General features: G+C 42.8%; 2 protein-coding genes across 2 annotated transcripts in view; both read right to left on the reverse strand.

Annotated features, from left to right (window-relative positions):
* The window catches only part of usp43a (ubiquitin specific peptidase 43a), a 172,095-nt gene extending 153,997 nt beyond the window's left edge, over positions 1 to 18,098 (reverse strand). Inside the window, exons 1-2 of the mRNA XM_063201860.1 lie at positions 17,134 to 18,098; positions 4,725 to 4,871 (exon numbers count right to left, since the gene is read on the reverse strand). Of these exons, the coding sequence (XP_063057930.1) occupies positions 4,725 to 4,871; positions 17,134 to 17,757 (771 nt within the window). The 5' untranslated portion in view covers positions 17,758 to 18,098. The remainder of the gene's footprint in view (positions 1 to 4,724; positions 4,872 to 17,133) is intronic.
* A 2,919-nt stretch (positions 18,099 to 21,017) lies between these two features.
* The window catches only part of cfap52 (cilia and flagella associated protein 52), a 30,310-nt gene continuing 26,330 nt past the window's right edge, over positions 21,018 to 24,997 (reverse strand). The window contains exons 13-14 of the mRNA XM_063201892.1: positions 23,772 to 23,883; positions 21,018 to 21,510 (exon numbers count right to left, since the gene is read on the reverse strand). Coding sequence (XP_063057962.1) covers positions 21,320 to 21,510; positions 23,772 to 23,883 — 303 coding nt within the window. The 3' untranslated portion in view covers positions 21,018 to 21,319. The remainder of the gene's footprint in view (positions 21,511 to 23,771; positions 23,884 to 24,997) is intronic.

Consider the following 24,997-nt stretch of genomic DNA (forward strand, 5'->3'; position numbering starts at 1 on the left):
TCACCAGAATGGCAATGACCAAGTCATATGCGGTACTAAAGGCCCTGTGTTATGTCATACGTAGTAGTGCAGTACTATAGTAATTAACTTCTCAATGACTACGTATTACGGCGTTCCATGGCATGCTACACCAATCTCTCTCTCTCTCTCTCTCTCTCTCTCTCTCTCTCTCTCTCTCTCTCTCTCTCTCTCTCTCTCTCTCTCTCTCTCTCTCTCTAGATGTCTCTCTATCTCTCTCTCCCATACTTGGCTTGAAGACCCACAGGTTTATCTTACATTTCTATGCTGCTAAACCTGCTCAACTGGTTGCTGAAAGCTGAAAGTATGTGGTCAGACAACTGTAGGGTGTACTGGCAAATTGTTGGACAATGGCAATGCATTGACAAACTGTACACGACTCAAGACTCAGGTAGGCCTATAGGACACTTGAGGTGACTCTCTACAAATGTTGTCACCAACACATACTTTCTGTGCTGCAGCTAAAGTTTCCATATGGTATCTGTACATACTGTGCTAAATGTGAGTTTGTAAGTGCTAAGGGCAATTATGAAAGCATTGGCTTAGGAGAATGCAAAGATAAGAAATGAAACAACCAAAAATAAAAAAGAAACATGACATAGACCTGCTACTGAGGAATGGTGAGACAAGGTGACAGCCCCAATGGTGACTACAAAGGCAATCCAAATCTAGCGGTTAATTCAGGTAAATTGGGCCACTTTGGGCCATTTGCTTATATGCAAAAAAGGTGGCCCAATTTACCTGAATTCACCATTATGGACTTTCAAACATTGATGGAGGTTCTGTTTGACAATTAAGGCAATGGGTACTCAGACAGGGCAGCAGGGGACCCACCAGCAATTATTGTATTACACAATACTTGACAACAGACAATTAATAACAAAAACAACAACACAGTAATTGCCGAAATAATTGGAAACAAGCAATTAAACACTTAAAATTAATTCTGGGAAATCGTAATTCACCGTGTCAAGAACTTGGTGGTGTTGCAATGACCAGGGTGTCTAAAAACAGTACACAACTGTTTGTGCATTTTGTAAAATCTATAACCAGACATCTACACATCCACCCCAATACATAAGCACTCCACCGGGGCCGGCCCCACCCTTCCCATCAACAATAACACAAAGATGCTTTTTCAAACACGGTGCAACAAATGACCCTGAATAATAAATATGGCTGGCAGTGGCAGCCTGGCCTGTTCTCTCCACTTTCATTTCCCCGCTGCCACCTTTCCGCTGGCTGGGCTGGTACGTATATGCCACTCTTCCTTGACCTCGGCTGGGTGCTACGCTACTTCTGAGAAGAGATCAACCCCCCCCACCCTCCACCACCCACCACCCACCACCTCTTTTCATCTCATCTGTCTCTTCCTGCCTCAGAGCAGGGCCAGACGGGGGAAAAGGACGCTCGGGTGGATGCATGACAGCTTTGGCTGGGCCCGGGACAAAATCATCTGAAAGGGCCACTCTCCTAATTCACACACAATGTAATGATGACCCCATTCTGGGCCCCCTCTCTCCCTGGGCCCGGGACACCTGACCCCTTTGTGTGTGTGTGTGTGTGTGTGTGTGTGTGTGTGTGTGTGTGTGTGTGTGTGTGTGTGTGTGTGTGTGTGTGTGTCCATGTCGGCTTACCCTGGGTGGATGTAACACAAACAAATTCAATTACACAACCAACAGACGCAGGTGTGCGAAATGGATACGGAGAACACATCTCATTTCAATCCTCTGCTACAGAGACGCAATGAAGTCTTGATTTGGCGGAAAATGTGCCCACAGTACCGTACGTGACTAACAGACTAGTGAGCACGGGAGGCTTTTAAGCCAGTTTTATTATGTGTCAGAAAGGGCTAATCTATTAGCGTAACCAAGATCGAGGGTATTAGCCGCAACAGGGGCGGTTGGTCTTGTCATGTTATAATATAAGCAGTTTAATTTGTCTAATTATAGAGTGGGGGAGTGGGATTGACTGCAGCCAGGCTGACGAGAAGTAGCCTCTCAACTCTTTATGAGTTTATGAGACATGGGTACTGACTGGCACTCACGACTCAAAAGTGGTGGTTGTTATCCAAATTAGTGCTGGCCGTGTGATATGAAAACAAAAAAACATACATACATCACGATATGGATTACTTTACATCACGATGACGATATATAACATGATCTCTTGAGGTGCCCCCTCATTGGTCAAAAATGCTTGGTGCCCCTGGGCACTGTGCCACTGGCCCTTATGGATAATCCGGCCATGGCATAGCAGCCCCTCACCTTTGGCAGTGGTCGTTATCCAAATCTATGTTCAAATGCTGATGGAGATGGAGGTTATTAGCGGTGACAGGGACAGGCTTTTCATCTGCAGTTTAATTTTCCAATTATATACAGACATGGGACCCCATAGGGCAAATGAGAGGAAAAGATGGGACAGAGGTACACAAGATACTTTGTACAATACAAGATACAAGTCCTTCATTGACTTATGAACTTGCATGTAAGACTAATGACATTCTTGCGCTCAAAGGTCTCCCTAAAAAGTCCTGACATGGCGTACTGATATTTGAGCACCATTATGGCCAGTGAAAAGGTGTCTCTTTGCCTGATGGCACAGTATTGGCCAAAATGCTCTGACACCTTCAGCCAGTAGAGTGAATAGTGTGTGGCAAGCATGATGGGAAACAGGAAAAAGAATTACTTTGGCCATCCTTAAGACAATATTGGTTACGGAGCCAGTGGATAGCCTACACTCAGCAGCACACATAGGGATTCAACCATGTACATGTAAGTTAACGCAGGTCAACTAGCAGAGTGTGGCGTGGAACATTAATAAACCTCCCTCTCGAAGCCTCAATACAGTGCGGTAGCGTTGGGCTATCGGACCGGCCATTTCCGAACCGATGTAGTTGACGAGGTGGCAGGTTTGTGTCCCCGAGGGGGGCGAACTGTGCAGCAACACCTCCGTCACGATTCAACTATGTACAGTATAAACAAACATCAAACACACCCACCACTGCACCTGTGCACATTCGGTGACCCATCTTTTGTGTCAGTACTGTACAAGTACAATGCTTGCATCACTCCTCGACTATGGCTTGATTTACCACTACACTATGTGTGTCTGCATCAGTTTGACAGATTCACGAGACAAAGAAATGATCTTTCATGATAGCGCTGCTGCAGTCTTCTTGTTCTTCACAGAGCTGTTCCTCACTGTTCCACCTGTCTCGTTGTTATCCTATTCTATATTCATCTTCATTAAGGGCGATATGCTCAAGACTGTCCAGCCTCTCAAGAAATCTGCCAGCTCTGAGCTGAAAGAGTATATATCATCATTTCACTACACTACAATACAATAAATCACTAATAGGTGATGAAATGTGAATAGACTACCATTTGTAGAAAATTGATGTCCTCATTTGGGATTGTCTTGCATCAGTGGTAAGAGAGGACAGTGAATTTTGAAACATTCATGACATATTGAGTGTCTCTGATAGTGATTTTACGCTGACAAAGAACTGTGCCGGTGCCAATTTCTTCCTCATCTTATCTCGAAGTGACTGGTAATATCAGAGCATTCTGGAATCCAAAAGCTAGTTTTGTAATGGGGACCAAGGGGACAGTTGGGTTTTTTTTCTAAGGGAACATAGATGACAAATGTAGATGTCAGCAGATTCATCCGGGTCACACAATACACAATAAACAATGCGGAATGAACCCAAAACAGTGGTTCTAACCATTCCAGGGCCCTAGGCAAAATATGGACATGGTGCCCCTTTGAATGAGTTTTACTGACGAATGGAGGCACTTACAGAGGGCATATTTTGATGGGGGCCTAGGCAACTGCTAGCCTGGCTCTCACGCAGACCCTTCGTGCAACTTTGTGAGCTCGCACGAGGGTCTGGAAATCTTAGACGAGCCCGAATGGAATCAGAAATTTCACAGCCTGTCCAATCAGAATCACGGGATCGTGGGGCGCGGTATATACAAATCAGTGGTTGAAGTAGTACACATGATTAAAAAAAAAGCCGCGTGACTTCTCCGATCATATCAGGTTCGAGCTGTTTTGAACACACCCACGCCTTTCCAGAGCTAAATGATTGACAAAGTTCCAGATGGTTGGTAACAACCATCGCGTAAGAACCAGGTTAGGTAACTGCTAGTCTATTGGTAAAACAGTCCCTGTGAACCCCAGTAGTTCATCGATGAACACTTTGGCTCCCTGTGTAACTGGTGCACACTGCACAAACCATCACCGCCTCCATTGTGGACGGCCTGAAGGGAGCTTGAGTGAGTGAGGCTTTGGTCTTGGTTTGTTGTTGTTAGCGGTGTCGTTGGCGTCCTCGTGCACTCTATCTTGGAGCCAGAGCAGTGCTGCGAGTTTCGCATACTAAAAGCACCACCATGCAGTCTGTTACTGGTGCGAGTTAAAGTGCCAAGATCTTAGAACTAAGAGAGCAAATGTTTCTAGCACTGCAAGCGGTCAAACAAAAATTGTGCTCTCCCATGCCTACCCCTCTCCCTAGTCCCTACCAGTGAGCAGGTGCACAGGTGCCTAAATACTAAAAGTAATTGCTACCCTGCGCTCATGTGACACGCCGCGGTTTAAAAGACTAAATTAAAAGCCATTACAAGACAAGGCATATGGCCGCTACACCAGCACCACCACCATTGTGAGCGGCCTGAAAAGAGCTTGCGTGAGTGAGTGAGTCTTACCGAGGCAGAGGCTTTGGTCTTGGTGTTGTTGTTGTTGGCGGTGTCGTTGGCGTCCTCGTGCACGCGGTCCAGGAGCCAGAGCAGGAACTCTAGGGCGTCGTGCTGCGAGTTCCCCCGGAACTGGGAGCCATACTTGGACACGATGCTCTGAGAAAACAGTGGTGACAGTGTTGGTAAGCAACAGACACGCAGAAACAATGGAGACATTATCAGTCAAAATCAAACAATTCAGAAAATGTTTAAGGCTCTAATGCCTTAAAGGATAAGTGCACTATTTTGAACATCGAGCCCCTTTTCTGAGTTCAACAAAAAAACAAGGGGTTCCACGCGCTTCTGTTTTTTCATCTGATGCATCCACGGGAGAGAGACAGGTAATCTTGAATGAAGAGAAGATACTGGAGTAGCAAGTGCACGACATATTGTCAGAGAGAGTAGAGAGAGACTTAAGTTTTCGATGGGAAACCATCTTCAACAGAGTCCATGAGTACTGAGGAGAGAAGAGCCCTGTAACTGGGCTCTTCTCTCTTCAGTACTCATGGACTCTGATGAATGGTTTCCCATCGAAACTTTAGTGCCTATGTTGTGCACTTGATTAAAAAAGAAAAGCATCTCGTCTGTGCTGCTCCGATGTCTCCTCTTTATTCAAGATTACCCCTTTTCTGAGTTGTCTGCAATGTTTCAGACCTCACCATTTATTTCATGTTTGCTGGTGTCTCCGTTTTTGGCTAATTTACACATTTTTGTCTCAATTGGCTGAGGAGCATATTTTGACATGCCCGTAGACGGCCAGTATAACGCTGTTTGAGACAAAATATAAATTAGCCAAATAACAAAGACAGCAGTAAACATGAAATAAATGCTGAGGGGAAGTCTAAAACATTGCAATGCTGACAACTCAGAAAAGGGGCTTCATGTTGAAAATAGTGCACTTGCACAATAGTGCAAATCTGACAACAGTGTGATGTTATGTTACACCAATGAGTTCCCTTTAATGAGGATAACAAGACAGATCTACTGTTGTTGTTTGGCCTTGAATGGGAAAGGTAAGAGGGTGAAGGAAAAAAGAATAATACATGGAAGAATACACCGGTAGTACATATCATTGATCTCGTCACTCATCACCACCATTTCTAAAAGGGAGCTCATTGATGTGCGGTTCTTCCTTGCTTTACATGAACTTCACATTTTGACCCTGCACCTGGCGAAAAAAAATTGGATGTGCCAGAGATCTGACTGGGAAAAAATGATGTTAAACATGCATAAATTTGCCAAGCTTTCACAGTCACTTTCAAAGTTCTTCGGTGTGGTAAGGGTTCATTATAAAGTCTGTGTCTGAGACATTAAAAAATGTTCTTCACCGTAGAACTTCTAACTAAGCTAACCTCTTTGTGTCTGATCTACAGTTCACATACTGACAGAAAACACAACCACCATGCCAAAACAGGGTTGAACACAGAGGTAAACAATACCAATCCTCCAAGTTACATGGGGGAAAGTAGAATAGAATATTATGAATGTGACTGGCAGTTGAAATTTTCCAGTCTGTGGTTCAGATTCTGGTTCTGACAGTCAAAAGGAAAACAGTCTGTGAATGTAAATGTGCTTACATAGGCAAACTGCCCAATTCTGTGTGGGTTTTTTTGGTGAGAAATTAGATTTAAACGCCAAGAGAACATTTCTGTCTGGGTGTGTTAACAGGCAGGGCAACTGGCAGCTTTAGCCAGGCCCAGGACAACGTTATCTGGAAGCCCCCCACACTCGATACAGTACAAACAATGTAATGAGGACTGAGTTCTACAGCCCCATCCCCCTGAACCCGGGGCAACTGACCCCTTTGTCCCCCTGCGTCTGCTTTCCTGGGGTTGCACAGGTGTGGTATTGGCATGGCTGACTAAAGGTCAGTGTCTGAGCAATGAAACACAGCATTCTCCATCACAGAACTTCTTCAATACTCACAAGCCTGACACTAAACCAGGGGAGAAAATGAAGAGTTTATTTGCAAAACGGTGTATCTACCATTTTTTACTTTTGCATTTATCATTGAAAATTACTGTTCAGAGGTCCTATCACCTATGAGAAAATTCTTGCCATTCAGATATTTTGAGAACCTATATAAAATGCATTTTGCAATGCAATGCAATGGAATGCCCGATACAAAAATGTAAATTTCCCAACATTCTACAAGATACACCGTTTTGCAAATAAACTCTTCAAATGTTGAACATTATATTCACCCGTAAATTCTTAAAGTGTATGCATTTCAACAGGCTTTTTCACTGACAGTGTGATTGACTACGCAGTGTCCTGAAAAAAAACCTGCTTGTTCATGCAGCTAAATATAAATGCGGGGGGACCACCTACCCATGGAGGAGATCATTAATTAGTCTACGTAGTAATCGCCATTAGGGAGGCGTTAGGCGTTAAGGGCAATGATGAGCAAATAAGATGGATGTGTGATGAAATACCTTAGTCACTACAAATCCTCTCTCTCTCTCTTTCTCTCTCTTTCTCTCTCTCTCTCTCTCTCTCTCTCTCTCTCTCTCTCTCTCTCTCTCTCTCTCTCGGGGCTGGACTGATGGGGAGAAATAGGGCCCGGGCTTTGGCTTATTAAAGGGGCCCGTCATAATTAGCGGCGTAGAACTGACTCACCGATGGGCCCCTGCACCCTTGTGGACCCCCATTTTAAGAAATCTATAACAAAAATCGGGAAATGCCTGCTGTGTCAGATGGCCAGTCCATCCCTTCTCTCTCTCTCTCTCTCTCCTACCCTTGGCTGAGGGCAGTTAAGGACATGGCGTGGAGAATTACTTTACAGAATATGCAATAGGGCAAGCTTTAGCTCAAATAAACACAGACTACACGAGTAAGGCCAGAAAGTGAAGGAGAAAAGAAGAGGGAGAGGAAAAAGTTTGACAGTTCGACGTCTCTGTCTAGGGATCGAATCTATGCGTCCAAGGTTAGGAAGATCTGAGGGCATAACTGCAAGTGTTAATGTGTTCACACACACACACACACACACACACACACACACACACACACACACACACACACACACACACACACACACACACACACACACACACACACGCACAAACACACACACAGCAACTTGGCACTGTAAATCAACACTTAGATAGAGCATTGAATTTAACACTCTTCTAGTTGGTCCTAACTTCTAAAGTGTTGAATTAATGATTTAGCAAAATTTACTGTACATTGCAGTTACATGGGGATAACATCAAGACTGAAGAAACACACTGCTGCCCTTGAATTGGGAAGGCGAGAGGCCAGGTGAGAGAACAGAGAATAGTAGATGGAAGTGTACCGGTATAAAGTACATTTCATTGACCTCATCACCACTATTTCTTTGCAGCTGTTTTTTGGGGAGGTTTTTCGAATGATGCATTCTCTGACCACAATTTCACTTCAGCAAGAAATCAGCTCCACATATCATATCATCGTGTAAAGCTTCTGATACCTAACATGTGGTTCGGGCCCGACCCTGAATGCATGCATGGGCCGACTGGGCCCCGGCCCAGGGGGGCCCAAGAGTCAAGGGGGCCCTGAAGCTCTAGCCTCCATATTTGCACTCTCATAATGCATCAACATTTTGAAAGGGGTACATTTGGAGACTATACTGTTAAAATCACTGCCCTGGGTTTGTTAAGGAGGTAAATGGCAGGGCTTTGAACCGTTATTTTTTTCCAAACGTTCCGTTCCGAACAGAAACGGAATAATAACGTTTCCGGTTCTGAGTTCCACCAATAAATTGACGTTCCCGAACCGGTTAGAACCAAAAAATATTGTTCCCGGAACGGTTAATTTCGTTCCTGTCAGCTGATTACTCCCCATAGGCCTAACTGACGTTAACCAAGAAAGACGGAAGTGCAAATGAGTCAGCCTACATTCAAAACTGTTTATTCAAGCGGATGAAAAGAATATCCTCCAGAATTTTGTCATTCAGGGACGACCTAAGCGGAGAAGCAGAGAATAAACCTCAATGATGAAAATGTGCACTCCACGCTGACTTGGGTCACGGGGAGCACTATGATGGACATTGTGAGTTTGTGCATATTTGAAGCGGCCATGGATGCCCAATAACGCCGAACATTGTCGGTGCGCTTTACACGCGCTTCCCTGCAATGTCTTACAATAATGCAATGCAAACTCTGTCCTTTTGTATGACAGTGGTTTCTCTTATTTAAGATGTGGAGTGAAGACTGTAATCTACAGCTCTCTCTCCATTCAGTCAGAGAATGTCTGATGTCACATAGGACTTGAACCTCAGCCGTCATGGTAACATGCGCAGGAAAATAATGACTTTTTTTTTTAGTTTGAGGAACGGTATTAACCGGTATTAACCGGTTACCATTATTTTAAAATAAGTGTTCCCGTTCCAGAACATAAAAAATAATAACGTTTCCGGTTTCGTTTCTGTTCCCTGTAAAATACAAAAAGTTCCTGGTTTTCGTTTTCTTTCCTTGAACCGGTTCGAAGCCCTGGTAAATGGTCTTTATTTTAGGCACTGTCTTGATTTTTGAGAGTCCGTATGTAGCTAAGCTAGTGAGAGTCAATTGATCGATGTAGCACCCCACCCCACCCCCACCACCACCACCCTACACATGATTTGTGAAACTTTTTTTTTTTTTACTCCTAATTGACTTTAACAACTGTATTTTACATTTCTCACAGGGGACAATCCCCCAAAGTCCAGACAACAAAGACTCACACTAATCATCTAACACCCTAAATTGTTCTGTAAACTACCAACACCCATTGAGGGGGGCCTTTTTTGTTGTCTGGCCCAGGGGCCCATGGAGTCATAATCCGTCCCTGACGCGTTGAATGGGGGAGGTGGAATGGTGCAAGAAAAGAGAATAGTACATGGAAGCAGGCAAGCCGACAGAGGGGGACAAAGGGGTCAGTTGTCCTGGGCCCAGAGAATGGAGGGGCCAAGAATTGGGACCCCATTACATTGTAGGTATTGAGGTGGGGGCCTTGGTTTTGTCCCGGGCCAAGCAAAAGCTGTCAGCGGCCCTGCATGGAAGAATATATAAAGTATATTTCACTGACCTTATAACCACTCAGAGCAGCCTGGTTTTTTTGTGTGTGCCATATTTTGTTTGAATGACGCATACTCTCTGACCACAATTTCACCTCAGACAGAAATCAACTCCACATATCATGTACGGTAGTAGTGCTTGCTTGAGCTACCTAACGTGTGGTTTGGGCCCGGCCTTGGATACAGTCCATCACTCACTGTGTCACGTTCAGGTCAACCTTCATATATCTGTCTGACAACACAACAGGCACAGTACTAGCAGAAAGACTCCAAAAAGACCACAAAACCACAAAAAGATGCTTGAAATATGGTACGCACGTGAAATTAAACCTCAGATAGAGACTTCACCTCAATCCTCAAATGAACCTCCTTGTCTTCTTAGTTCTTACTTGACAGGGCTGATCAATCATCACTCTCCCATACTGCCGTTATACATATGTTTATAACATAGAGAAAGAAAAGTCCATGTGCGTAAACAGCATTTTAGCCACTGAAAGACTGTAGACCCTCAAATTAATTTCTGCAGCTAAGATTATACTAATAACTACAAACATGTACGGTAAATGACAGCATTTTAAGTTTGCATAACTCACAATGTCTTGTGGATGTCTTGACCAGTCACATGTCTGTACTCTGTAGGCTACTGTTACAGGTTAACTGTAGCCCCTTAATGCACGCCATACCATCTGAGACATGCTGTAATAGTCATTGAAAGGTTAATTACTATAGCACTACTCAACTATGACATAATAAAGGGCCTTTGGTAATGCACTACGACTCAGTCATTGCCATTCTGGTAACAACAACTTCATATCGCCATGTTTTAACGGGTTCACCAACAGTCACAAAGGCATTCCATTATCTCTACCCCTGGTAACAGTTACCTTTTCCGACCCTGTTTCTTGGTCTCCATGGCGAAATTACACAAGAAGTTGGTCATGGAGGTCCATGTAATTTATGGTACCCCTTCAGCTTGCACTGCCGGTCTGACCTGAGAGTCATTTGGGGGGGGGGGGGGGTTATGGTCTCAAGAACTGGCAGGAAGGTATGTTCAGCTTCACTGGGGAAATTACTGCTTTGAGGTTCAATTCAGACTTCTGCTCACTGCAAAAAGAAAAAAATGGGACTTGAAAAATTGGATTTAACTGGTTACTGTAACTAGTTCTGTAGCGATTCTCAACGGGGGCGGTACAGCCGCCCAGGGGGCGTTAGAGAGTTATATGGGGGCATTGAGAAGGATACAGCTGAGAGGGGGCGGGGCTTAGTTGCCATTGGGGAACATTAGTTCATTTTATTTTTTTACTAAGGGGGGCATTAGTCCATTTCATTTTTTAATATAAGGGGGGGCATTGTCAGGCTTGTGATGAGGTCAAGGGGGTGTTGGGAGGGTTGTGATGAGGCCAGGGGGTGTTTGTTTGAGAAGTAAAGATCATGACAAACCATGGACTTTACATAACCCCTGACAAGGCTTTGTTGAAATACACTCTTCACTCTGCTGTCTGAATCGTGGTAAACTTGAAAAAAAAATGATGACATCTACTTTGCTTCCTGCATCCTAGCTCTCAGTGCACATTTTAAGTTGTTCTCTCCAAAGAGCTTAACAAAGCCAAAGGAAGAAGAAAACAAGATCACAGACGAGAGAGAGAGAGAGAGAGAGAGAGAGAGAGAGAGAGAGAGAGAGAGAGAGAGAGAGAGAGAGAGAGAGAGAGATTGAGACAGAGAGAGAGAGATTGAGACAGAGACAGAGCTGACAATGCAAGCAGGTCGTGCATAGCTGATAATGCAGGCAGATGTGACTGAAAAAGGCCAGTGAGAGAGAGAGTGCGAGAGACAGAGACAGAGAGAGAGAGAGAGAGAGAGAGAGAGAGAGAGAGAGTGCGAGAGACAGAGACAGAGAGAGAGAGAGACAGAGTGTGTGTGCGTGCAAGAGAGAACGAGAGAGAGAGAGAGAGAGAGAGAGAGAGAGAGAGAGAGAGAGAGAGAGAGAGAGAAAAGCCACGGACAGAGACTACAGAAAGAGAGAGAATCCAACCTAGAATACAGACAGACTCTGTCTCCTATTCTCCACTTAAGCCAGGCGTCAGACTCTCATCTATTCCAGCTGAGCTGCACGGTCGGACACCTTGTCTCCCCAAAGGGATGATTCTGATCCAGACGAACATGCCCACGGTGCCATGCTCCATGCTCCTACAGACGCCCTTTCCTGCCCCACCACTCCACCAGCTTAGGCACATACAGTAACGCAAGTAAACCACAGCACTGCAGCAAAATAGATTGTATTTTTTTGCATGGAGGGTTGGTCTACCATGGGGGATAATTCTGTCTGGGCCAAGAATCTGTCCTCCGCTCACAGCACTCAGTCCAGCAGCCATCACGTTCCAAAGCACAAAACCAGAGATATTCTATAGAGATATGCCAACATAATAGGTTTCTATGGGTACCTAATGTGACCAGGTTCCGGTCTGCCTAAAGGGGCGTGTCATAATGCTCCTACAATGAATAGAACAGTCCTTAGGTCTGCCTAGGTCTGCCTAAGGGGGGGCATAATAGAACCAGGAAACAATGGGCCAATGGAACATCTCTCTCTCTACTCTCTCTGACAAAACCGCAGCCCCACATCTCTTCCCAGGGTGATCCTGGGCCCAACCTATGTGGACCTTACGCCTCTACAATCTCTATGTCTTCTTCTTCTGTCTTCTTGCTATTCTCTCTCGTTTCTGTCTTTCCTTTCTACTTCTCTTTTTAAACTCAATCTTTAGCATTGATGTTTGTCCCATTTGTTAAGCACTCAAAGCTGCATGCCTTGTATGATATAGTGCTATACAAGTACAGTTATTTATTATTATTATTATCAAAAGAATGATCTCTCTCCAAGAGAGTTATTACATTTTTCGTGCAGGTGGCCTTGTGCAACAGCTGCCACCTTAGTTGGTCATGAGAACTTTGGTTAAATTTCCTTCCAATATATTTATTTTCTTCCGTGTGATATACACAACGATATTATTAATATTATTAGAGTGATATTATAGGCCTATTGTTACTATATCGTGAATCATGAAATCAAGTAGAATATCGTCAAGAATCTGCCAAAGTGGAGAAATCATGTAGCAGCAGATCATCGTGCAGTGAGGGTGTTTGCTTTATCAGTATCAGAGTGAAATTACTTAGTGTTGGTGCCTTCACTTTTTTTCTTTACTTTATTGTGCTGTATTCCAATTGTAGTCCACTTTACCAGTGTCATCAGTGCAAGCATATTAATTCAAATCTGTTCAGAAAGGTTTGTAAACTTGAAATGCCAGCTTTTTTTGTTCATTTTCAATAGATGATCGTGATAAAAATTGGACAAAATCAACCTTTTTTGCCTTATCGCCCACCCCTACCTCAAGTCAAAAGGAGACACTATTGAGTAGCTTCAAAGCAAAGTTGCTGAGACCTCATCAGAGGTTCAAGTCTGGGTCCTGAACTGGATAAAAGACCTATGTTGAATTCACATACTGTCATCCTTTCCCAATGTCAAGTCGTGTTCTAGCCTTGGCAGTGCATCAAACGCTTAGTGATTGGATACTACGTCACGTGGAGTTCACCATAGAGTATCACAGGGCGTTTCACGCACTATCAAGGCTAGAGCACTTGACATTGGGAAATGGTGTGCATTTCTGCATGGATTTCAAATAAATGCACTTTTGCCCGCGCACCGAGCCGGAGCCAGTGTATCCACCACAGACAGGATAAAGTTCTTATTTATGTGGCCTGCGTGCTTAGCTCAGGATTTCGGCACTGTTGCAAGTCATCCGTCAAGATCACCTCGGAAAAATGGTTTATGCAGTTTGCAAGAGGCTTGATGTCCTTGTAATTGGCACCTGAATGGTTTATCCCCAATTGACTTTACAAGCAGAGCTGTAAATAAGCAGATGGGTTTGGTTGGTCGGGGGGAGAGAGATCGGATCGGAGCTGGCAGGGCTCTCGGCCACGTCTTGGTGGTTTTCACTGCCACTGGGTTTTTATAAAGATAGATTGATGACACCGCTTGCTTGCTTGGGTCCCATCTGCACACGCGGGGCCGCTGATAGCTTTGCCTGGGGCCAGGACAAATTCTGCTGAAAGCAGATTTTACAATACAATGTAATGAGGAGGACCCAATTATGGGTCCCCCTTACACCTCCCTGGCACAGGGACAACTGGCCCCTTTGTCCCCCTCCGCCGTTGGCTCCCCTGTTGACAATACCGCTCGCTCGGGTCCTGTCTCCTCCACACGGGATAGTCTTAGGGGCCAGGCGGGTGGGGTGGGGCGTGAAGGATTTATCACACACACACCCATTCTCTTGCCAAAAAGCATAAATCACAAGTAGCATAAATCTGCGGGGAAATGTACTCCGATGCGACTCCGATGATGTTGCTTACACAGAGATGTCGAGACCATCTGTCTACAGCGGTGCACGTTATAGTGTGTCTGCTCGGCACATCTGGGGTGCATTTCTCAAAACCAAAGTTGCTTACAACATTAGCTACTTTGTTGTTTTCAATGCATTTTCCCAATGGCGACTACAGAAGGCTAACAACTTCTCTTTTGAGAAATGCACCCCTGAAATGGAGGTTACTCAATTTTGTTGTCTCAAAAGGCCTGTTGAATCTCTACAAATGTCTACTGTACTATGTTGCAAGATCTGGGGTGAGTTTCTCAAAAGAGAGGTTGTTAGCCTGTTAGAAACTTCGGTAGTTGCCAATGGGAAAATGCATTGAAAACAACGAAGTAGCTAATGTAGTAAGCAACTTTGGTTTTGAGAAATTCACCCCTGGTTGTGAATTGCCATAGTAGGCCTACTAGATTCGCATGACTCTTTTTTGCTTTCATGCTTTCATGCTTTCTGCGTGGAGAAACTTCCACGCTTGTCATGTACTATAAAATAAGTTTATGCAGCTAATTTGGCACTTTATTACTAATCGTGGGATAAGGTGGTGAGTGAGACCGGGGTTGGTTGTCACACGGGTAGGTTGTCACAGTCATCATATCTCAGCCACTATAGGGCGTAGATCAACAGTTTTGACACAGATCTGTTCAGAATTGGGGTCTTAGGTCACCTACGTTGATAGTGGAGGTGAAAACAGCATCACTTTGAAGTGAGACAACTTAAAGTGTTTTTCACATGCAAAACCAACTTTTGAGGACTCCATTGTTTTTCTTATAAGTCATGACACTATAATTTGATGTCACAATAAATGTTGCCATTTGAAAGTGTAAAGGTAAAGCTACAAATTGGTTAGTTTCTTTCAGAGCTAGAGTAATGCATGTGGACACAAGCCTCCAAAATAGCTCAAAATGTCAGTTGGGGTAGGTTGTCACAATTTTTTCGGGGTTGGTTGTCACATGAATTACATTGCAAAGTTGTTAGTACTGGCATTGTTATGACTTTTATTGGGCTATAGTTTGTCCTGTGCACTGTATGTTTGCATGATTGAGGATTGGTTGGCTTTGTGTTTAACATTTATGAACTTATGGATAACATTTATGGATTGATGATTTTTTAATGAATTTCAGTGACATTTTAATGAATTTAATGAAATGAAGCGAAAATGAAATAAACGAATGGCTTTTTAAAATGTAATTGATGATTTTATACACATGAGATTAGTTTAGTGTAGTTTAGTTTCATATTTCATTGAAAATAATGAAAAATATATAATTTAAAATATGTCTCTATTTTTCCATTTTCCCCATTACAATAACACAGGGACAACCAACCCCATGGGGTGTGACAACCTACCCCGCAATGGGGTTGGTTGTCACATCTGTGCAAGGTGCCTTTGACAATCCATATCTTTTTAAGAGAAAGGAGTCTTCTGGATCTAAGACTATCCAAATGGACCTGAGACATCAGTCAATAACTATGGACAGAAAGGGTGTCCTTACCATATACCAATGTAACAGAAATTAAATTCAAGTAAAAAGTGTAACAACCAACCCCGGTCTCCCCTGGGGCGCAAAGAAGACGGTACAGACATCTGAAAATGTTTCCACATGAAAATATTTCCTCTAACCATTTTTGGCATGATAGGGTGTGAAATTTTGAAGGTAATCTATGCAGCCATTGTAGCAGTTTATCAATTGTGAGATGCGGTGGTGACACACAAGGCCTACTCCATGATGGGTCCCCTCCTTGTGTTGATGCACTGCAGACAGAGCTCAATTCTAATGTAGCCCAACTGAGACACACAATGGCGACGTCATTAGGAGACAAAGGCTAACTTTGATTCTTCTGGCAGATGTTGCAATTATCGTTTGATTCATTTGACTGATGCTGCAATTACTACATCACTGCCATGTTATCATCGCCATAGTACCTGTACATTTGGAGGACTTGTATTTGTTTAGAATGGCAACTGGGTGTGAAGAACACTGTTCTTGTTCTTCCCACCATGGCTACATGAAAAAAAATATGACACTTTTGCACACATCAAGAGCACCTGGAATATGTCAAACTTGATAGTAAATTTTACAACAGGACAACATGCTTGCTTCCCATCACAATCAACAGAGGTAAAACTGTTCAAATGCATATATAAACATTCCAAAGATTTGAACAGTGGCGTGCATTTGTAGAGGCATTGTGGGTAGTTGCTCAACTGCTTGTCTCCGTCTCCTGAGGACCACCTAACCTTTACCTGACCTTTTGCCTGTCTGCCTGTGTGACACATTAAATAGTGCCCTGATGCGTAAGATCGTTCGCATCCTTAAACCTCGCTCCCACTTCTGGAGTGCTTCATACTAGGGTAGGCTAAATGCGTAATTGGTATCACACATTGACATTTGAAGGTTTTTTTCTATCTTGTTAGTTTAGTCTAAACACGAGTTATTACAAGATAACAAATAGATAGAGTGCTGATTAAAGATCAGTGGGCGTTCGTTTTCCCTCCTACAAAGTCAGTCAGTGTACAAATATGCACATGCTTACACTAAGCAGCATCCGGTCGATACAGACATTCCAAGCGGGAAAATATAGAGCTAACCCGTGACATAAGGACAGGTTATGCGCGCCATGTAATACACCTGTCGCTTAACCCCTCCTACCGAAACTCCACCAGACTGTAGGCTACTACTCGCAGACACAAGTAGGTCCACTACCTCTGTTACGCTGTTTTGCTCCAATTTAACAGTCAGAGCAAACACAAGCAGGTGCATTGGCGCCACTAGCCACTTTGAAGGGGTGTGATGATGCGTGTTCAAATAGTTTACACGTTACTTTTCACTGTGTATTAGTCACAAGCATCCAGGCTACATGCCAGGAGCATGTATTACAAGGGGAGGTCATGTCTCTGCAATAACATTTCAATAACACCTTTCTAACCCACCTTGAATTCCACTGACAGTTGCGGTGTGTATTCCAGTGTCCAAAGCGCGCGGACCAAAGCCGCCAGTTGTTCCGTCACCTCACCTCTGACAGAAACCAGATCCTCGTGTTTTACTATTCCATTGGCGTTCCTTTCACATAAATCCGATTTGTACTGTTCCAAACCGAGGTATTCCGCCAAGAGATCCGTGTTGCTCAAGCACTGAACCACGGCGTTCATGAAACAAGTGTTCCCGTGATTTTTCAAGCCCAGCACGCCAGGAGTTTTGTCGCCATAGCACCACGACAATCTCTCTTTCACGGATCCATGGGAAGACAGCAGCGTAGCGCTCTTTTTCAAAGCGTTTCCCCTGGCGCCCTGGAAATCCTCTTTATTGAAATTCCCTGAGTTTGAGCTCAAAGTGGTGTCACGAAATCCACCCTCATCATCCTCGGCGTCTACTGGGCCGACGTCGCCAAAGTGTGCCAAAGTGCCCAAAGTTTTCAAAATTCGGTTCATAAAATTCCCAAGCGACTTCAAAGATTTTCGCCGAAATACCTTTCCCGATTTGTACTTCTTTTCTTTCCGTTTCGTTGACTTCGATTTCATAGCTTGTTTCTTCACTTTATCCTTCGGAGTATCCATGGTAGTATCCGCACTTGTGTTGGTTAAACCCGTTGAATTTCAACCGCAACGACACAAACAAATACCCTACCTGTTAGTGTCCAACTACTCTTAATAAAACGCACTGTGGGAAAACACAGTGGCACCGTAGCGGTGCGAAGAAGGCACTTGACTAATGTTGCCCAGACATTGCAATTACTTCACTCAGCCTTTGTGAATTCGCCTGTCTGGTAGGACTGTCTCGGGCACCTGCACTTGCCGCTGGCTGCCTGAATAGTCCTCAACTCCATGCATTTCACAAGGGCACACTTCCTCCTTTCTCTCGAGTCGTGCGTACGCTACCAGTGGCAGTCCTTAGACAACCGACTGGCATTTTTTCTCTCTCGGAGACTAGTAAATACCCATCCAACTTTGGCTGTACGAATTCAGCACCATGTGGTGCTTTGTCGGTTCCATGCTGCCAAATCTAGTTACCTGTGATTCACCTGCTTCCCTAAAAACAAACGCATGTACGTCGCTTTCACCATAACATGAAATCGCTAGACTCATTTCACCCAAACAATTTCCAACAGTTTTGGGAAAATGATGTACCGACAGCCTACATTTACATTTGAGCCAGACGGTTCTCACACTTTTGTTTTCGTCTTTTTACTACGTGGAGGTTATTTGAGGCGCACCATTCAAATGAGTCAAAGGGAGTCTCGTTTCTGAGGTACTAAGTGCCCCCTGCTGGTTACCATCACAGCTTTCTGATGGTGCTGCTTTCTGAACACACAGCTCAATATCGTCAGCCAAATAATGGCTAAAATACACAAAGCACCATGAACAGATATAACGGTAACATGAATAGCACTGATTATTACATTTACATAATTCTGTTAAGTGCGTAAGGACACAAGGTGACATTGTACAGCATCACCCTCGCCTATTACAACATGGTGACACAGTACCTACAAATTGCACCATTAAGACATTATAATATTACCCACATTACACATGGTATTACACTCACATTTCATCATGTAGAAGACCCATCTATGGTGTGTTTCTTTTTGTGATTTTCCATTATGAATACTTTAAAAGTGGCCAGTGCACCAAGGGAGCTGTAGCCTACATGTACACACATGTACCGTGTACACACATGTAGAATTTGTATACACTACTCACAGGTGCAAAACTTAACACTGCCTCTCTGGTTCAAGTGAGTGATTTGACTGACCAACACTATCCTATCTCTCAAGAAGCAAGGAGCCATTGGAGATGTTACACACAGTAAAAAAAAAAAAAAAAACATTCAGTGTTAATTCAAACCAAATACACTTGAAGATCTTAAATCGATGTTCAAAGTGTTGCATTAACACTGCAATAATGACTGTATAGACGACTCAAGAGGTACAGTTGTTACAGTATGCAGGGGCGTAGCAGCAATTTGTGGGCCCTATGTACAAACCCCAACTCCGGTGAAGTTGGGACGTTTGGTAAACAGTGAATAAAATCAAAATGCTATCATTTTCAAAACATTCAATCTATTCATTAGATGGAGAATAGTGAAAAGACAACATATTAAGTGTTAAAACCGAGAAAAAATATTGTTTTGGGGGACATATGTACTCATTTCTAGTTTGATAAATCCAACACGTCTCAAAAGAGTTGGGACGGGGACAATAAATGGCAGCAAATGTCGAGGAAGACTAAAAACAAAACAAAAGACAACACTTAACAGTTAAATACATTAACCAATGAGATGATTTTATATAAAAAAAACAGTGTTAATTCCTATCTTGGACATGATTTCACCAGCTTAAATGGTGGGTGTATTCCTTGTCATGTTTTGCAATGTTTTCCTTTCTGTAGTGCTTACAGTGTGACAGGTCTTGACCAAAAGCCCACCATTTTATCACCTGCTGGTCCTTATGATGGAGCCAAACTGTTAAAACATAGTAGAGAATGCAATTTGACCTTACTATATGGCAGTAATCGAAGATCTTCTTTCAAAATATAACGCACAAGTGGCTTTTCATACTGTTTAAAACCCATTTATACCATTCAGCACTGTATTTAACTCTACAGATGAGTGAGAACATCTTAACCAATGCACTACTGCACCCGCATGCCATCATGGAGGCTGACTTTTGAAGTTAGCACTAACACAAGTTGGATGGTCCATTTTCACTGTAGCACAGGATGTGCAATGCTCTATTATTGTCAAAAAGAATGGAATTCTACAACTTCTGCTGACTTCTGTAAGCAAAGGACAGTTTCCCATGTCTTCTGGGTCTATTTCAAGTGAGCTCAGGTGCTTAGGAGAATGTTACACCCCTGTATCATTTGCACGCATTAAGCATTCTTAATATGGTCAATTTTCAATAGCTCTAATTCCTGGAGTGCTAGAGTGAGACTACAGCCAATAGCCTATATATTTCATGATGTCATGAACCTATACAATGATTTTAGTAACAAAAATATGTCTTATATACACTCAATCGTGGTAAATCAAAGGGAATTCAAAAATGTATGTAATAACTATGGTAATTATTCCCTTTGCATCTTTAATTCTGAGTGACTCAGCCTCTCTGTGATGATCTTATACCTGGACACCTATATTGTCCGTCAGTACAATTCATTTTGAAATGTTCTTCTTTGATGTTTTATCTTATTTGGATGTTAACTAAATTTCACTGATCCCCGTCCCAACTTATTTGAGATGTGTTGGATTTATCAAATTAGAAATGAGTACATATGTCCCCCAAAACAATATTTTTTCTCGGTTTTAACACTTAATATGTTGTCTTTTCACTATTCTCCATCTAATGAATAGATTGAATGTTTTGAAAATGATAGCATTTTGATTTTATTCACTGTTTACCAAACGTCCCAACTTCACCGGAGTTGGGGTTTGTACAATCAGCTCCAAATGGACACCCTCCGCATATAGCCTATCTACAAGAATCAGACACTCAGTCACACTTTTTCCCCCTGTACGACACCCCTCAGTACGTGTACCATAACTGGCCATATATTCACTGGAAAAAAGGCAACACACAGCCTTGATTTGATTGTCAATATTATTTATGACAAAAATTAAAATGTATTGTGTAATGTATTTATTTGTGTAATGTATTTATAGCCTAATGTTTGGATGTAAGAATCAGAAATGTCTGATGACGGGGAGTAGTGAGGGGTTGGCAAGGGATGAGAGAGTCATTACAAAAGGCAACCTATCTTCTTTTTTCCAGGAAAATTGGGTTATTCATCACCAAATGAAAAAAAAAATCACTGTGTAATTTCAATTTGTATTTATTGCGTAATATCTGGATAATCTAAGAATCATAACTGTCTGGGTGTTCATACGGATGCGTGGGAGGATAATGACTCAGAGATGGGATTCAGAATATTTATTTTTTACATTAAAAACCGACAGGTTATTCATGACCAAACTAAAAATGTACTGTGTAATTTATATTTCTATTTATTGACTAATGTTTTTTTCTGTATAATGTAAGAATGTTAATGGTCTGGATGTAATGTAGAGGGCTGAGGGTGGTGCTGGTTGATGGGTTTAAGGGGTACAGGGCCCTAGGCTCTAGCTGGACGTGAGGTCGGTGTTGTGGGGGAACCTCCACCGCAGCACAGCCCCGTCGGCACTGGTGGTGACGATGTGCCTGTTGTTGGGGCAGATGCACACGCTGGTGATGTTGCCACTGTGGCCGATGCCCACGTGGGTCACCACCCCGTCACCGTAGTGCCACACCTTCACCATTTTCTCATCGCCACCTGAAGGGGGAGAAGACGGGGTGTGGAAGACAGATCGATCAATCAATCAATCAATCAATCAATCAATCAATCAATATTTTCTTTTTGTTTCATTTATCCTTTATTTAGCCAGGATTGTCCCATTGAGACAAAAAGTCTCTTCTGCCAGGGAGTCCTGATCAAAATGGCAGCCTACATAATAGTTCCAGACGAAGACAGACACGTAAACATATAATAAGGAAAATAGACGTAATCAATCAATCAACTAATCAATCAATTAATCAACTAACCAACCAACCAATCAAAAAGTATATAGTACATTATCATACTCAACAGTAATTCCATGTGCTAGATTATATACAGTAGTGTATAATATATGAAGTAGTAGTATATAAGGATTAGCCTACAAGACTGTTTTTGCATCCTGATTAAACATGTGGACATGTGTATTGTGTATGAACAAGTGTATCTGTGTGTGTGTGTGTGTGTGTGTGTGTGTGTGTGTGTGTGTGTGTGTGTGTGTGTGTGTGTGTGTGTGTGTGTGTGTGTGTGTGTGTGTGCGTGCGTGTGTGTGCACACCCAGCTGTTGTTATATCTTTCTTATCTTTCTTATCTATAGTAGGTTAAGTGACAATGAATCCCATTTCATTTGACGTGAGAAAAGAAACACTTGAGCTTTTGTGCTGTAAGCCTGTAAGCTTGGCTGACTGGGCTGCTTAGGCGTGACAGTACAATAAGAATGTCTTCCTTTCAGAAGTCAGTGAAAGAAAGAAAAAAGAAATGCTCCCTCAAGGAGACGTGCACGATAAAGCACCTTACAGTAGTTGTAAGGTTGGTGTGAGGAACCGAACCCTTCAGTTGCGGATCTAACTCTTCAGAACCAATTTAATCATTATGACCAGGGGCTTCGTGTACGTAGTAAGTGTTGCAGGGGGCAACTTCTGGAGTGAATTAATAACTTTGGGTGCTAAAAACTACAAACTTAAAGAGGAGAAAATCCGCACTCACGAGTCTCATTATTTATTTATTAAATACCACCATGTCCACAAGCAGACACGTTTCGACTCTTAAGCCATCGTCAGTGCGTGATTCATGTACGTACAAAGCTTGCTTATGCACATAAAAGCCACGTAAGTAACTTTCAACGCAAATGTTCAGATGTACAAAGACAGACTTAACAAGTGCATGTGTACAAAATTTCATGAGAAATCGGATATACCACATGAATACCGACACTTGTACAGTTTCTCCTTCAGTGTTCAGTGTTTCTTACAAAGGTCCAAAGGGTCTAAATTCTTCTCTTAATAACCCTTTTTGTCCTAAGGGTGCCCTCTTCCTATTAAATCCTAAATATCTCAGCCTCCGAAGCACATACAAACATGAAATGAGTTACATTTAAAAGCCAAGACCCTCCCCTTGCATTGTAATGTGTTCATCCAGCTCTAACATACCCACATAGTTAATGAAACAACTAAAATCTCAAAATCCTGAAAAACCTGTATATGTGTGTCCAGGACACAATGGGGTTAATACTCCTTTCTATAATAGGCAGACTTAATTTATAGCTTGGAATTATAACACTGTTTGTGTAATTTTGTCGTTTTTTTTTTTTCTTTTTCTGTGGGGGACCTATCGCAACCTGTAGCTTAGGGGCCCCGGGCCATCTTAATCCGGCCCTCACTACAGTCATGGGGTTGGTTCAGGGAGCTGAACCCATGGCCCTTATGTCAGGGCTCCACCAACTCCTTATCGCAAGCCCATGACTGCTGGCTGTCATGACCAGACTTTTTTTTTCTTCTTTTAGGGAAAAATGGTGCGTGCCCAACAGCAACCAAGAGCGCACCTTAGTCATAGGGTTTGCTGGTATGAAGAATTGAACCTTTCAATTGCGACTCAAACCCATTGACTGCACTACAATGAGAACCAATGGTGAGTGACATGCACTAACCAAAAGGGCCGGAAAGGGGGATGCAGTGGTGGATTCGCATCCCCACTTTTGGGCACCCTAAATGATGCTTTCTCAATTTTTACAGCAGACAAATGAATGGAGTGCAGCAGTAATAACACTGTTAAGAACGTAAGAATGAAGGGGAAACAAAACGTCCCATTACTTTGAGGAGTAAAGATTTTCCCCAGTTCTAGAATTTTACCCGAGAATTCTATAGCTACCATAGAACTCTGTGTTAAAAATCCTGCACAGGGTTTATGACATCATAGTGACAATATAAAATCCTTAACACATAGTGATGGTTAAAACTCGTTCCAGCGCCCTTGGTACTCACCAGTGACAAAGAAGTCTCCCTCCTGAGTGATGTGCATGCCGTTGATGGCCCCTGAGATGGAGCCCTCCAGCTCTCTAATGGCCGCACCATCATACACCTCCCAGTAGCCGATCTGCAAGAGAAAATATCAATAAACCACCATACAGTATTATACATTCAAATTTTGAGGAGTAAGTTCCCCCAGTTCTTCTAAAATTTTACTCAACCATTCTACCTGTATACTGCTCCAACATTACTCTGTGTTAATGATTAAACTATAATGGGAGTTGAAGTTTACATGACACCAGTGCCATTTGTATGACATAACAGTATCACAATAGTGTCAAAAAAGTCATGTCATACACGAGTTATAAGCATGATGTCAATGTCATAAATGTTTCATGGTCATGAAAAGGTGACATTGTTTGGGCTGTATTTACCAAAACCGAATGTCACTTAATGACAAAGTCATAAAATATTTATGACACATGATGCATTAGGACACTGTTATGTCATATGGATGACGATGACATCAAGTCAATTGTTATCAGGGAGGGGGATTGTGACATCATAGTGAGAACTCAACATTTTGCTAAAATTCTTATCACATATATGTGATGGTACAAAGGATATATAATAGGATATACACAACATAATAAGTGGATTCCAATTTGCGGACTCCCGTCCTCGACCTGTGCTTGTGGCCTGGCGTTTCTCTGACGCCCCGCCTCCGTGGAGAAAATGATTAAGTTTCCCTGCTATCAGCCTAGCCACAACTTTTGAGGGACTATTCTTCATTCACCCTACCGATTGCAAATGAGAAAATGACATTAGAATTGCGCTTTTGCAAGATACGCTTTACAAAATGTCCTGAAAATGCCCTGTATGATTCCAATAACATTACCTACATCACTTGTGCGTCTAAAGGGGCTTTAATCATATGTTTGTTGCACCATCCGATTTTATTCTTTCCCCTTTAAATGCTGACTATGCACCAATGGCCTAAGGAGTTGGCTTAAGGTCTTGATATCAGATGGTTGAAGGTTCAAATCGCACAGTCTCCAATTTCCCTTGAGCAAGGCACCTAACATTGGTTCAGGAACGGTAAACACTGTGTAAACGGTTTGGGTAAAAGCAAAAGCCAAGTGTAATGCCGTATTCTCCAGTTGAATTTAGATCAATGGGATGAATGGTATTATCCAGGCCTCCTTTCAGCAAATATCTTCAGTTGCTCTGTATCTGGATGC

The sequence above is a fragment of the Engraulis encrasicolus genome, chromosome 1, assembly GCF_034702125.1.
Source record: "Engraulis encrasicolus isolate BLACKSEA-1 chromosome 1, IST_EnEncr_1.0, whole genome shotgun sequence".
NCBI lineage: Eukaryota > Metazoa > Chordata > Actinopteri > Clupeiformes > Engraulidae > Engraulis > Engraulis encrasicolus.